This window comes from Vanessa cardui, chromosome 27, assembly GCF_905220365.1.
Source record: "Vanessa cardui chromosome 27, ilVanCard2.1, whole genome shotgun sequence".
NCBI lineage: Eukaryota > Metazoa > Arthropoda > Insecta > Lepidoptera > Nymphalidae > Vanessa > Vanessa cardui.
Window position 1 is genome coordinate 7396023 of NC_061149.1, and position 13919 is coordinate 7409941.

The following is a 13919-nucleotide window of genomic DNA, read 5'->3' on the forward strand; positions in this document are numbered from 1 at the left end:
TGAGCTTTAAGTATTAATAAAACAAAAATGAATGTCTATTTAAAATAACAGACTGTAACTTACTATTAACAAATATAACACTTACGTCTAATTAATTGGGGAAAGGGTGACAAATTTGTTACCATTTTAGGGTGGGAAGATTAAATAATTGCTTACATAATACTTAAACACACCATTTCACATTACAAATATTTATAAAAATGTTATTTAAAATCGTTTTAAAAAATAATATTAAATACAGATAGATACGTACATTTATTTTTAAAATAAATGAAGACCAATTTTTTTACATTTAAAACGATTTCCATATAATCACGTTCAATGTATAACACGTTACAACTAGTTACGACGCTCGAAAGCGTTCGGAGATTCTGATATCAACCTCATCGAAACAGATCTAGTATTTAATAAGCGAATACATTAACATTCCTTTAATCTACGAAAAAAAAAAAAATTATGACACAAGATTGAAAAAAAAAAAGTTACAATAGCTCTTGGTATTTGCTATAATCCTTAAAAATATGCTATTCAAGAGATATCCATTCGCTTATTAAAGATTTAAGCCATTTACAAATTCAAATTTTATTCCCAACAAATATATTTCGACTGTATCATACAATCGAATGATATTTGAGAATAAAACGAATTCTCAAACGGTTCACAATTAACTACTCAATTTATATAATAATTAAACCGAGTTACATTCTCTCTCTCTCGCACATACCGCCCGTCTCACTCGCACGTGTCACGCACAACCTCTGTTTAATTTTTTTCTCAATTATATATAACTAAAGTTCGGATTTTGTACTGTCTGTGCGTTTATCGAATAAAATTGTGACAGATCTCGTTTATTACGTTTTAATTAGTAATTATGTAACAAAGAATCATAGATATACATACTTATATAACAATGAATATCGCTATATAGCTGCCACAAAATAAACAGGCATTTATTAAAGACTCTAGTTACAATAAAAACATTCGATGATAATACACAACGAAAACGATGTTTTCCTCTTTCAGAATGCATAACGTAACGAACAGACGCACACACAGCACAGACCCGCGAGTATAGTCTAGTCGTAGAGTGGCGACGCCACAATAATACTAAGCAGAGACCGCGTCTCGGCCGACAGTAATGTTCACCACTTGATTTTTAAATTAAATGAATACAATACAATGCAATTTTATATTTAAATGTAAAATTATTATTACAAGAGATTATAGTATTATTGTGCCAAAATAATCAATTAAACATTTCACCAAAAAAAAAAATGGAACAACCTTAAAATATTACTTTAATTAATATGAATATTTTCATTTTGAATGTAATTACTTCAATCTTAAGACTGGAATGTCTGTAATGATCACTGGTTTGTAAACAAATAAAACGTTTGGAATATCGTCTGAATGCGCTGAGTTATCATTTGTATTACATTGTTTTAGTTTAAAAGGCACGAATTACATAGAGAGCTTTGTTATTGGCAAGTGGCAAACATTATCTTAACACATCACAGTCAATAATAACCGGCTAAGTTGATATTCACCGACGGAACACAAATTTAAGCGTCTCCTTATAATTTATAAATAACTATAGATCATATATATGTATATATAAATAGAAAACGGTTTACCCTTACCTGAAATGACTCTACTTTTGTATTTTTATTGATTTATAATACATTTCAGTCATTCGAGTGATTTCAGTGAGAGTTTTATGATATTTTAGTGTACCGAGTCGAGAAATTTGAACATATATGTTTGAAATAATTATTATGTATACTTCTTTTGTGTTGAAGACGATATCAGAGCGTGTGTCCGTCGGTCAACGTTCTCAATGCCGCTCGAGCGACCCGTCTACAGTTAACGCCACCTGGAGAACGAAATTAGAATTATTTTATTTGTTAACAGTACTACTACATATTTAGGAGATAACGTTTCGGAACATGAAAACCCGAGTAGTGTTTAGTCGTCTTAGATTTAAAAATAGAATTATTGTTAAAATTGTTACATTTTGTATAAATTATTAATTAATTGCATTTTTTTAATTTCATTAAATTCGATTATTTAAAAGTCCTACGCCCATTTTATTTTTATTTTTTTAGTAAATTTTTTGTGAATCACTAAATATATATATAGATTATATTTAAAGGGATTTCAACAATTAATACCAAAGCTAGAAAACCTTACAATCATAATTAATATTAAATAGGGCTCAGAGATCCGGATATGAAAGTGCAATAGAGATTTAGGAGTTACATTCGACTTTTATGTTTCATGGCATCACCAAACCGCATTGGAACAGCATGGTGGAATATGTTGCTAACCTTCCCCTCAAAAGGAGAGGAGGCTTCAGCCCAGCAGTGGGAAATATACAGACTGTTGTACTATACACTATATGCATGTGACATAAATATGACCTTATACGCAAAATGAATTCCTAGAAAAATGCCTTTCTAGTGGAAATGCCAAACATTATCAATACTCATGGAATTCTTTCGTCCCATTCGTCGCTATAATCCATAGCAATATTAAAATGTCTGCGTGTGTGTGTATACTCACAGCACTTGGTGCGGCTGTATGGCGGCGAGGTGCGCGGGGGAGGGCGGCACGCCGGGCGGCGCGGGCGGCAGCAGCGTCTGCGCCAGACCCTCGAACCGACCGCCCGCCTCGAAACCGTTCTGAAACCGACACACATACAATATCAACTATAGTAAAGTAAAAAAGTAAAGTAACAGCCTGTAAATTTCCCACTGCTGAGATAAGGCCTTCTTCCATTAAGGAGAGGGTTCGGAACGTATTCCACCACGCTGTTCCAATGCGGGTTGGTGGAATGCACATGTGGCAGAATTTCGATGAAATTAGACACATGCAGGTTTCCTCACGATGTTTTCCTTCACCGCCGAGCATGAGATGAATTATAAACACAATTAAGCACATATATATGGTGGTGCTTGCCTGGGTTTAAACCCGCAATCATCGGTTAAGATGCACGCGTTCTAACCACTGGGCCATCTCAGCTTAAATTAACTATATGAAAGACAAATTAAACATTAAACATAATAATATATACTAGAGATGAAAGGGTATCTAACTAACTATCCGGTATCTGGCCAACCCGGCCGGCAGAATACTTCATAGCTACTATTGGGCCGGATAGACATCCAACCGGAATTCCGGCCACATGATCGGCCGAATATCCGGTATCCTGCCCGTTTTATCTCTAATCAAAGTAATCAAAATCAAAGTATACTTTATTCAAGTAGACTTTTATAAGCACTTTTGAATCGTCATTTTACAATTAAGTGAAGCTACCACCGGTTCGGAAACTAGATTCTACCGAGAAGAACCGGCAAAAAGTCAGTAGTTACTCTTTTTTAACATTTAAAAAATACAACGTCATGTTAATTAAATACAATTATTTAAATTGAGATATATAACAGACATGAAAGGGATATCCGATAACTATCCGGTATCCGGCCTACCCGGCCACCAGAATACTTCATACGTACTATTGGGCCGGATAGACATCCAACCAGATATCCGGCCACATGATCCATGACACATGGCCGAATATCCGGTATCCGGCCCGTTTCATTTCTAATATATACTTACTTGTCCTTTATATAAAACATGGAAAGTGTGTGTTGGAAGTGACTTTTTTATTGAATAATTTCTTACCGGGATCATGATAGTGGGGCGCAGGGGCTGTATGGAAGGCTGGACGGCTGTCGGGTAGTACGGGTAGTACTGTACCGGGTAGCCGATATATCCCGGGTATCCGGCGGCCGCTGCGTACATTGCTGCTGCAGGGCTATACATCTATCAACAAATTGTTAGCTTCATTAGGGTATTATAGCAGATTGGATTTAATATATTAAAAGAACTCGTATCTATTCTTATTGAATTAAGATCGATTACAGATGGGTTGTTGAACTTTATTGCTTACTTTACTTATTGATAACCTAGACCAATTACAAAAAAACTATAAATGTACATTGCAAAGAAATATACTACATATAAGTGTGGCTGTAGCATAGTTATTTAAGGAATGTAATTGTGAAAATTCCAAGTGTTATGACTCAAGAAGCACTTACTGGGAAAAGCATACAACTAAGTATAATTAACCTAACTTTATAGCACAGAAGTCTGAATTTGACGCCTGGACACACAAGAGTGGTACCAAGAGGTACTCCCATGCGTTTAAGATGTTCATGCAAATTAATGGGCGAAATATTGAACTAGAAAAAGGGGGTAAACAGGGACAGCGTTTGCAAACATTTAATTTGTATTCCCTCAGGGCAAGAAAAATGGGTAAGATTGGCGCCAAAACTCCATTTGAATGGTTCCTAAAGAGGGTCTGGTCTTATCTGATTAATATATTTCCCACGCATAGACAAAAGTTCTTCTCTTCCCCTAAGGTATATTGAAACTTGCTCTAGTAAATATAAATATATGTAGCAACCTTTTGTTCGACACGATATTATCCGAAGCAAGCGATAAATGAATTTGATGAAAGTAAGTTGTGCATGGCCAGCTTTTGAATCCGCGACTTATCTTAAGATTCAAGCGTGCCATCCGCTTGGTCATTACTACTTTATTGGGAACTACCAAAGAGGGTCTGGTCCTATCTGATTAATATATTTCAGTTATTAATACAGAATTTCAATAATGCCCTCTTCACCAGTTATACTGTTGTCGGCATAGGAATATACGGTATTACAAAAGAATAAAGTATCACGTCAGTTAAAAGCTTTTTAAGGTTTAGCTTGAGCTATTTAGGTTACGGCGAGTTGAAGATGTACTCACGGGTAGCTGCTGGCTGAGGGCGGGGATGGCCTGATGATGCTGCAACTGGTCATACGGCGGCGGCGCATACACCCCGCCCGCGCCCGCACCCGCACCGCCGAACGCCACGCCGTACGGCGACCCGCCTGCCACTAAACCATTACACTTTCAAAGTACTTGCGACATTACCTTACCGTCTCCAAAAGTTTAATGGGCGATATGGTCTCTTTTGAAATTCAATCCAGATACGTTACGAGGAAACCTGCATGTATAAAATGTGCGCGTTTGCATGCAGCGTTGTAGATTCATCTTCAAATCTTCTCAAAAAAGAAGACCTCATTTATTATTTTTAAAGTAACGCAACAGTTGGATATAGACATGGATCTCAGTCCAATATTACGTTCACTAATTTGGGCAGTTCTCCATATGGACGTTGAAGTACATCGTGAGGGAATCTGTGTTTTAACTAGAGATGAAACGGGCCGGATACCGGATATTCGGTCGATCATGTGGCCGTATTCGGTTGGATGTCTATCCGGCCCAATAGTAGCTGTGAAGTACTCTGTCGGCCGGGTAGGCCGGATACCGGATAGTTACCGGATATCCCTTTCATCTCTAGTTTTAACAGGAGGCTTATCGTTACACAAATTCAATTGGAAGAGGTCAAAGTCAGAGGACAAGTCGGCAGTTGCTATTTCAGAGTGTTTCTTTCACCTCTTGGTCATATCATAACAGCTCAACAGTAATAAGCGTATACCCTGGATATCGTTTTGCGATTTTGGCCAAAGCAACCACTTAGCAAATTACGCAGGAAACTTTGTCGTGGGCAAGTGTGTTTGCAAAAATAAACGCTATAGTTTCTGATTTCCTTAATCATATTTGTCATGGCTGGAATGAGTTCTAGACCAATGGTATTTCGTGATCTCAAAGAATAGAGGGGGGTATAAAAACTGCCAACTTCAAAACTAGATCACTGGGTTAAGTCGCTATTGTCTTCCATTTTGAAAAGACATAAATACATTCAAGTAATGTCCCACACATAGACAAAAGTTCTTCTCTTCCCCTAAGGAGTATTGAAACTTGCTCTAGTAAATATAAATATATGTAGCAAACTTTTGTTTGACACGATATTATCCGAAGCAAGGGATAAATGAATTAGATGAAAGTAAGTTGTGCATGGCCAGCATTTGAATCCGCGACTTTAGATTAAGATCCAAGTGTGTCATCCACTTGGTCAGTACATTTAACAGCTCGTTAATTTCCCACTACTGGGCTAAGACCTCCTCTCCCTTTGAGGAGAAGGTTGAAGGAGAACATATTCCACCACGCTGTTCCAATGCAGGTTGATGGAATGCACATGTGGCAGAATTTCTATGACATTACACACATGCAGGTTCCTCATACCACTTTTCCTTCACCGCCGAGCTCGAGATGATAAATAATCACAAATTAAGCGCATTATTATTCAGGGCTCGCAATCATCGGTTAAGATGCACGCGTTCTAACCCAGTGGCTAGACCAGTGTTTATCTCAGCTCATCCACTTGGTCATGAAAGTTAACTAAATCTTAAAGATATCCACATACCTCCATATTGCGGATGCTGCTGCGGCGGCGCGGGTAGGAAGGGTCCTTGCGGGGGCTGAGGTTGGGGGTAGGCTCCGAGGGGAGGTGTAACTGCAACAACTCGGACCATGAGACGGATGTAAAACAACATACAGCACGACCGACGGACACTAACAACCAACACCTTCAATGGACGCCTGTGTGTTAAACTATCAGACATGTTGTGAACATAATGACTTATGGTACTTAGCTGGTTCTCACTTCGAAAGTATATTGGTCATGTCCACACTTAGTCTGACAGTTTATTTTTCGCTGTAGCAACACTGATTAAATTTGCATTTTTGGTTTGTTACATAGTGTTGCCATATATTAAGTGCTATTTGATGACTAAATAACAGTTTCTTAATTTTAAAAATACTTTTGATTCAAGTACTTTTAAAATTCGTTTCAAAATTTTGGTAAAATACTATTGATCATGATAATCATACCTTTGTTTAATAAAGTATTAAATGTCTATTATTTAGTCTTTTCACATCCATTGAAGATATTAGATACACTTCACAATGATTTGTTAACGATAGAAAAAATATTAATTTTGCCAGTGTAGTGTCAGTCGCGCCAGTATTGCGCTTTCGCGCGCCGCAACCCAAGCCCGAGCATTCACGCGTGACGCAGTGTGGCCACGCTATTGTAAATGTTGCCAATGAAAAAAAAATATTTTTTTATGAAAGCAACATTCGATCGCGTCGCCAAGCATAGATAATACTTCTCTTCAAACACTAAATCGTAATATCTATGCACACTAGCGCCAGTGTTAACGACAAGCGGTACCCATACAACGCGTTACAATGCCAAAGTCATCCTTCCAAAAAAAAATAATCATTTTTTGGAAGAAATTCTAATAATCATGGCGGACTCTTGCTTCAATTAAAACATAACTGAACCAAAGTCTTTGATTTGGTAGGTTATACACAATTCAACACAGTGTGCAGGTGCTGAAATACCTACCAAATATTTATTTACATCGCATTCCTTATGCATTGGTCACACTTACTATAATATTGAATAAGTGTCGAAAATGACTTATGTGCAAATAGCGAGTGTGACCACGTCTTAAAAACATCTTAAGTAACAAATCAGTCATCACACGATAATCGATCTTATCAAAAAAGACATTAGTTTTATATGTATAACATAACTAGTGATCTAAAGTGTTCCATTTAAAGACACGTAGGCATTTATATGATATTGGAATAATATATCTGATATTGGCGTAGCCTAGGACATAAGAAAATCGAACTTCCAATTCAAATAATAGTTTTATTTAATTAGCTCATGTATCGAGAGAAGTTTTAAGGAAAAATAGACTTTAGCGTACACCAATAGCATCAGACATAATACATTAAAAAGAATAATAGTGTTGTCTGTATATGGAAACCAAGATATAAGTAGCATCCAAGCTCAGAAATGAAACATCCTTACCTATTTAATAAACAGAACATCATTCAAATCATTAATAAAAAAATCCATTACAGAGCTTGCACGCAAAAGTTCGCGCAACTTTCTCGTTTAATCCTTAGAATGAATATTTTATTATTAAAAAAATAAAATAAAAAAAAGTACAAAGATCGCTGCGCGTACTTGTCAGGAATATTACGAAACATGGCCACCAAAGATGGCGTCCATGTAAACAGGAACATCGTGAACATTCTCCAATAAAAAAAAAAAAACATTATAACTATTTAAATTATCTAACTAAGACATTATTTACCAAGATTTTATGTATGTATATATAGCTAATTGATAACACCTTCGTATATTTTGCTGTTTCGACTATGAAGCGAATGCAAAAAAAAAGCGTTTTCATTGAAAAATATTTAAACAATTACTATGATGAGTGCGTTAAAGGACAGAGGCATGCATAACGAAACATAAATATCTAGAACATTCCACGATGATCCATGCGTGTTCTAAAACTAAACATAATATAATACCAATTAATAACGCATACGAACGAAAAAAAAAAAAAAAAAATTGCTAGCGTTAAATAATAAAATATGCGGAAATATCTAGCTGGTACCAGCAAAATTCTATAATATATATATTTTGAAACCACAAAAAATCCTGGTTATATTAAATATACACTTAATTCATATACTTAGACCACTACATGAGTTAATTAATATTTTCGGAATACCTTCCTGTGTAATAAGAAATACTAATATTAAAAAAAAAAATGCTGTTACAATATATTCTAATATTACATCAATTCCAAGTTATTTTTTCGCTAAATAGTATTAAAAATATTAAAGATCATATAAACTGGATCCCTGTAAAAAACTTCCAAATGACTAGTTAATAAATTAAAAAAAAAACTTAACTGGCTTTATAATGTATAGTATTATTATTTTAATGTATTAAATGGTGTATATGCTGAACGCATACTTCTTGTATTCGAATAAAGCTCATATTTGCATGCACCTCTCACGCGGTCAATACCACAGACAATGCTAGAAAGAAGATAATTCTTTTTTTAAATTATTTTCTAATTTTATTTGTTAATTATCTTCATTCGACCCTTATTCTAATCACACACGCACTAACAAGTGTCATTCATGTTAACATTTTTCGTATTTCTTTGTACCTTTTTAATCGATATTTTATCTAGAATGTGTATTAGATATTTATGTTAGTTAAAAAAATAAAGAAAAACAAAAAAACAGCTTGAAAAGGATTAAAAAGGTGATTATATTAATATTTTCGTTTGCATATCGCTTTGTCAAACGATGTGCAGACCAAAGTGTTAAACCTAGCTTATTCGTGTAAACATATAAATTAAATTGTGACACAAAAAACTAATTTTTTATGCCACTTCAGCCGTCACCTTACAAAATATCCACAAAAAAAAATTTAAACAGAATTATTTTTTTGTGAATATATTTATTTCATAAATCAGTTTATTTATATAACTTAAAAAAAACTGATTTATTCAAATAAAATTGTTAGTGGAACACTCATCTTAAAAACAGACACGACTTTTGTTTTACATTTAAAAAAAAATATTAAAGTCACATCTGTTAACAAAACTGGAATCCAAAATAGATGATATTTTAAGATTCCATTCATAAGGAAAAAGAAAAATGGCGTAAAAGAAATAAAAAACAAACAATTTTCCTTCACGCCATTTCACAACATTTAAATCTAAAGTGTTAGCGTTAAGAAATCTAAAAACCAAAAAAAAAAATATGGAAGTTAGGCAGCCCAACATTTCAATGGGGGCCATAGCAACGAGGCATAATTGTCGTCTCGATTATAAAGATGTATGCCTTGCTGCTGGTGCAAAAATGTAGCAAAACAAATGCAATAATAGCAGTCCGATAATTTAAAATGACTTATTTGTTTATACTGGAAAAAAATGAACCGAGAAGACTGCTATTATTTAAAAAAAAAAAGTGTTAAAAAAACAGGTAAAAAAATAAGCCGAAAAACTAAATGTTTATAGAAAAAGGAAAAATAGGAGCAGAGAACATCAATTTAAATTTATGTGGAAAAAATCTGTTTCTCCGTCGTTTGTCGACTCGAGAAACAGAAATTTGCATCTTAAAACAAATTTTTTTACCATATTTATTGTGTTAACTATGAAGTGCTGTACGATCAGGTCTTTTATACACATGGAATTGAATATGCATCCAGAAAGACTGTTTTTTTTTAATAACTATACAAATATCGTCAAGCCAAAAACATCTACTGTACAGCCAACCACTTATTTCATGACAGTCAGCCCTTCCAGTTACATATAAAAATAATTATTAAATTAAAAAAATATATTGACTCAAAGCATTGAATTGTTTAAAAGATTTAATCGTTCCTCACACTTTATAAATGCTAATAATTCGATTGCTATACAAAAAGATAAAACTCAATTTTTAAACTGATCGTGAAGTTAAGTATAAAAAAAGTCCTCTTTTGTCTATTAACAATAACATAGAAACAATAATGTACTTTGCAAAGAGTAAAGTTTAACGCTTATGTCGTGACCTTAAAAGACTCCTTTGTTTATTTTTTTGTACTTTAAATTATGAGCTTGTGTCTGTAATAACTTTAGTTTGCTTATAAAGGAAAATATTTTCAAAATGTTCAAGTGTGAATCATTACAAAACAGGTTTTCGGGTTGGGCTATAAACTTGTTCAACTTAGCATCAACGTCTCAAAGAAATAAAGATTGCACATCTTTGTAAAAAATAATAAGGCCATAAGAACATTAATTTATAACTTTAGGATTATAAACATGAGCTGTTTTAGATTTGAGGGTAATGTATTACTTTAAAGTCGCTGTTATAAACGGCTTACAGTTTTCTAGTTTTCAAATGTATTGCGTTCGAATTATGGGGATTTTGTTTATAGCAATCAAACTATTAAGGGGTTACATCGTAATCAATACACATACGATCGTCCACACGCCGTTACGCACATATCATATTGTCTCTCTCTATGTTTCAAAAAAAGAAAAAGAAAGAAAAATTCTATGTAATGTCATTACATGATAGCGAATAGGCGTCTGCCGCGCGGGGTCTGCGTTGGCGCGCCCGCGGCTCCTGTAGAAGGGGTGCGGAGGGAGAGAGGGCGGGGTGTAGGTAACGCATCATTATAATCATTATAGTTTATTAGTGCTTGGTTGAATGACAGCATTCCATCATCTAAGCACCTTTCAACACCTGTTACATAATTTTGTAATATGCTGTTTATAAACAGTAACTATGTATGTATACCATATCATAGTCCTATATTGGTATTTACTAATATCTTAAACTCCATGAACGACTGACATATGTAACGACATCAAGGTTGCATATTAATGCTATTGTATTGAAATTATCTTTTTATAATTTGAAATCTTGTGTGTGAACCTCCTTATTGTTGTTTTTTTATTATTTAAATAGCAGAAACAATTTTTAAATAGCCTATTTTGTATGTGAACAAACTTATTACAATATTTATTTTTTTGGTAACTCAAATTTGTCTGTCATAGTGTACTTTAAAAAAATATATATATTGAATGTTCTTTAATGAGTTTTGGTCAAAATTAGAAGAAAATTATTGCAATCATTACGGAGCATGACAATCAATATTTTAAATGCATATATATTTATTGAAACTCTGTGTTGCCTAAGAAATAATCTGTGACGATGTATTTAAATAATTTAACGAAATAATAGCTACACAGCACTAACTAGGGCAATTGAAATCACTTGTAATTTCACTAAGCGGTCACAACCGTTCGTATATTATAAATTTAAATTAAATGATTGCTTTATATTTCATTGTAAGTACATTTAATAGAAATATATTCAGATAAATCTTAGAAGATTGCGCCTCCATCCACTGTCAACCATCTTGGATTTGGAGTATTGATCCACAAAAAATCCGAGAAATTTTATTCCTACTGATATAATAACTATTATTGTGCAGTTTTATGCAGCGGAAATAATGTAACGTGTTAAGATATCGCTTTAAATTGCAAAAACTGCAATTCAAGGCAAAATGTCGTTACATATGTCAACCTTCTATATTATAGAAAAGAACAAAGAAAAATGATAATTAAAGCGCATAAATACCTTTCTTGTCTGCCATTATAATAACTATAACGATTTTACTATTATAATTTTAACACTATAGTTATGTCGTTGCTAAATTATTAGGAATTTCGCGATTAATTACAAGAACGCAGTCGTAGATCAAACGCTTCTTCGATTCTTGCAACGACACTGGTGATGGACAGAATACAATAGTAAAATTACGGTGTTTACAGCTTACCGGTTATTGATTTTCGGTTAAATAGTTTAAACATTGCACATTAATTGGTTAATTTATTGTAATACTATATTTATTTACGTATTTTGATGTTTTTTTTACCGAATTCTTCCCTTTTTAAAGCAAAATTAAAAAATAAGTTTTACTTAAAAATAAGAAAATATTAAGACTCTATATATATTATGATATTAAATTAGAAAGAAACCTTATGTAAAGAGGTTTTTATTTAAACTTTTCATTTAAACTATTATAATAATTAAAAGACAAAGTTCACAATATATGCCGCGATGCTTGCCGTTAATTTTATCAAAAATAGATTTATTATTATCTCTATATATTATTTGATATTAAGTATGCATTTTTTGATAAACAATCCAAATAGACTTTCGAGTTCCCAAATTATAACGAGACTGTATGGCGTTTTTTTGTAACATGGAAACACGTAATAACACGGAAATACCTGTAATGTTATCTCTTAGTAATTTGAAAATTTTATCAACAAATCTGGTTTGTTAAAGACTCCTTCTGAATATATAATATTTAATTGATAATATGTAGTGATATATTAGTTTCTGTAGAGGACGCGTAGACGCCACCTATGATAAATTAATTCGGAGTTTGCACTCACATTCATAGGACACTGAGATAGAAAAAATTATTGAATAAAAACATCACAAAACTATATACTTTTCATCATACCGTAACATAACCGTGTCTAATCATTTGAATTATACTAAGAGATAGAGAGATCCTAACAATGTTTGACATCGAATTGTAATTGGTCGAAAAATCTTGAATAATCTATGATATTCATTATGGATTCAATATGAATTCGCGAAAAATATGGCGTTTTCAATATGACCAACACTGTTTTCTGAACTTAGAAAATAAATTCAAGTGGATGGATGTAGCAAGTGACATATACAATTAAGAATTATAATTTTTTTTTTATAAATTAACTGTTTTTTTACAATACAGCTGAGCTAGCTGAGGTTTGGTTTGATTGTTTTCTATTTCGTGTAACTATAAAAATCAATAACTGATTTTAATTTAAAAAAAATATATTTTGCATTATTTTTTTGTAACATTGAATTATGTCTACCAGGTATAAAATTGAACAGTACAAATACCAGCACACTGAAGACGGAAATAATAAAGTTATTTTTTAAAATACTTATGGAACTGAAACCAGGAAGTTTTTAAATAAAAGACGATTGATTTAATGAACTGTTTTTTACTGTGGTTAAGTGGGTAGTGACTTTTTAACGGTAAACTCACAAATCTGAATCCTCCTTGTAGTTGAATAGGGAACATTCAAATCTAATGTTTATGAAAATTTAGCTATTAAAATGTTAAAAAAATATAAAAAAAGAAGGGCCACTGCAATTTATATTTGATAATATTTTGTTTTTTAACAATAATTACGATTTAAGGTAACGTGAAACGGAACGTATTTCAAAAAATCAATTTAGCGTTCGGTGACGTCACTACTGTTATGACTACTTATTTGAGATTATATTTGTAAAAATTGAACACTAAAACGAATTTTTTTCAAATGAAAATTGAAGTTGGTTTTGTCAAACCAGACTCCAGATTCCTCTTTTCAGCTTAAAGGCAGTTTTATTTAAATAAAACTACCCGTGACCACGAACGCTGTAAAGTGCTCGAAACGTTGGGATGTCAAAAAAAAATTAATATATGCGATTCAAATCCGTTATAACTAGTTTTGTTTAAATGTGTAATAATCGCGAAAATT

The 13919-nt window shown here is 33.0% G+C and overlaps 1 protein-coding gene across 2 annotated transcripts; it reads right to left on the reverse strand.

Moving 5' to 3' along the window:
* Window positions 1-53: 53 nt before the first annotated feature.
* Window positions 54-12121, reverse strand: LOC124541019 (DAZ-associated protein 2-like). Of its 2 annotated transcripts, none has more exons than XM_047118794.1 (6): window positions 11968-12121; window positions 6374-6463; window positions 4810-4934; window positions 3682-3822; window positions 2563-2681; window positions 54-1873 (listed from the first exon to the last, which is right to left on the reverse strand). In XM_047118794.1, exons 1-6 carry the CDS (start codon window positions 11981-11983, stop codon window positions 1864-1866), a joined length of 501 nt encoding a protein of 166 aa, XP_046974750.1. In that variant the 5' UTR covers window positions 11984-12121; the 3' UTR covers window positions 54-1863. The 2 variants fall into 2 exon arrangements, with proteins under 2 accessions (XP_046974750.1, XP_046974749.1); XM_047118793.1 differs by having other exon boundaries at window positions 4810-4940.
* Window positions 12122-13919: the final 1798 nt, after the last annotated feature.

Coding starts and splice junctions, on each gene's coding strand:
- LOC124541019 (XM_047118793.1), bottom strand. Junction 4,941..6,373: donor GCAGCATCCGCAATATGGAG/GTATGTGGATAT, acceptor GTAATGGTTTAG/TGGCAGGCGGGTCGCCGTAC. Junction 2,682..3,681: donor GCCCCACTATCATGATCCCG/GTAAGAAATTAT, acceptor TGTCGGTTTCAG/AACGGTTTCGAGGCGGGCGG.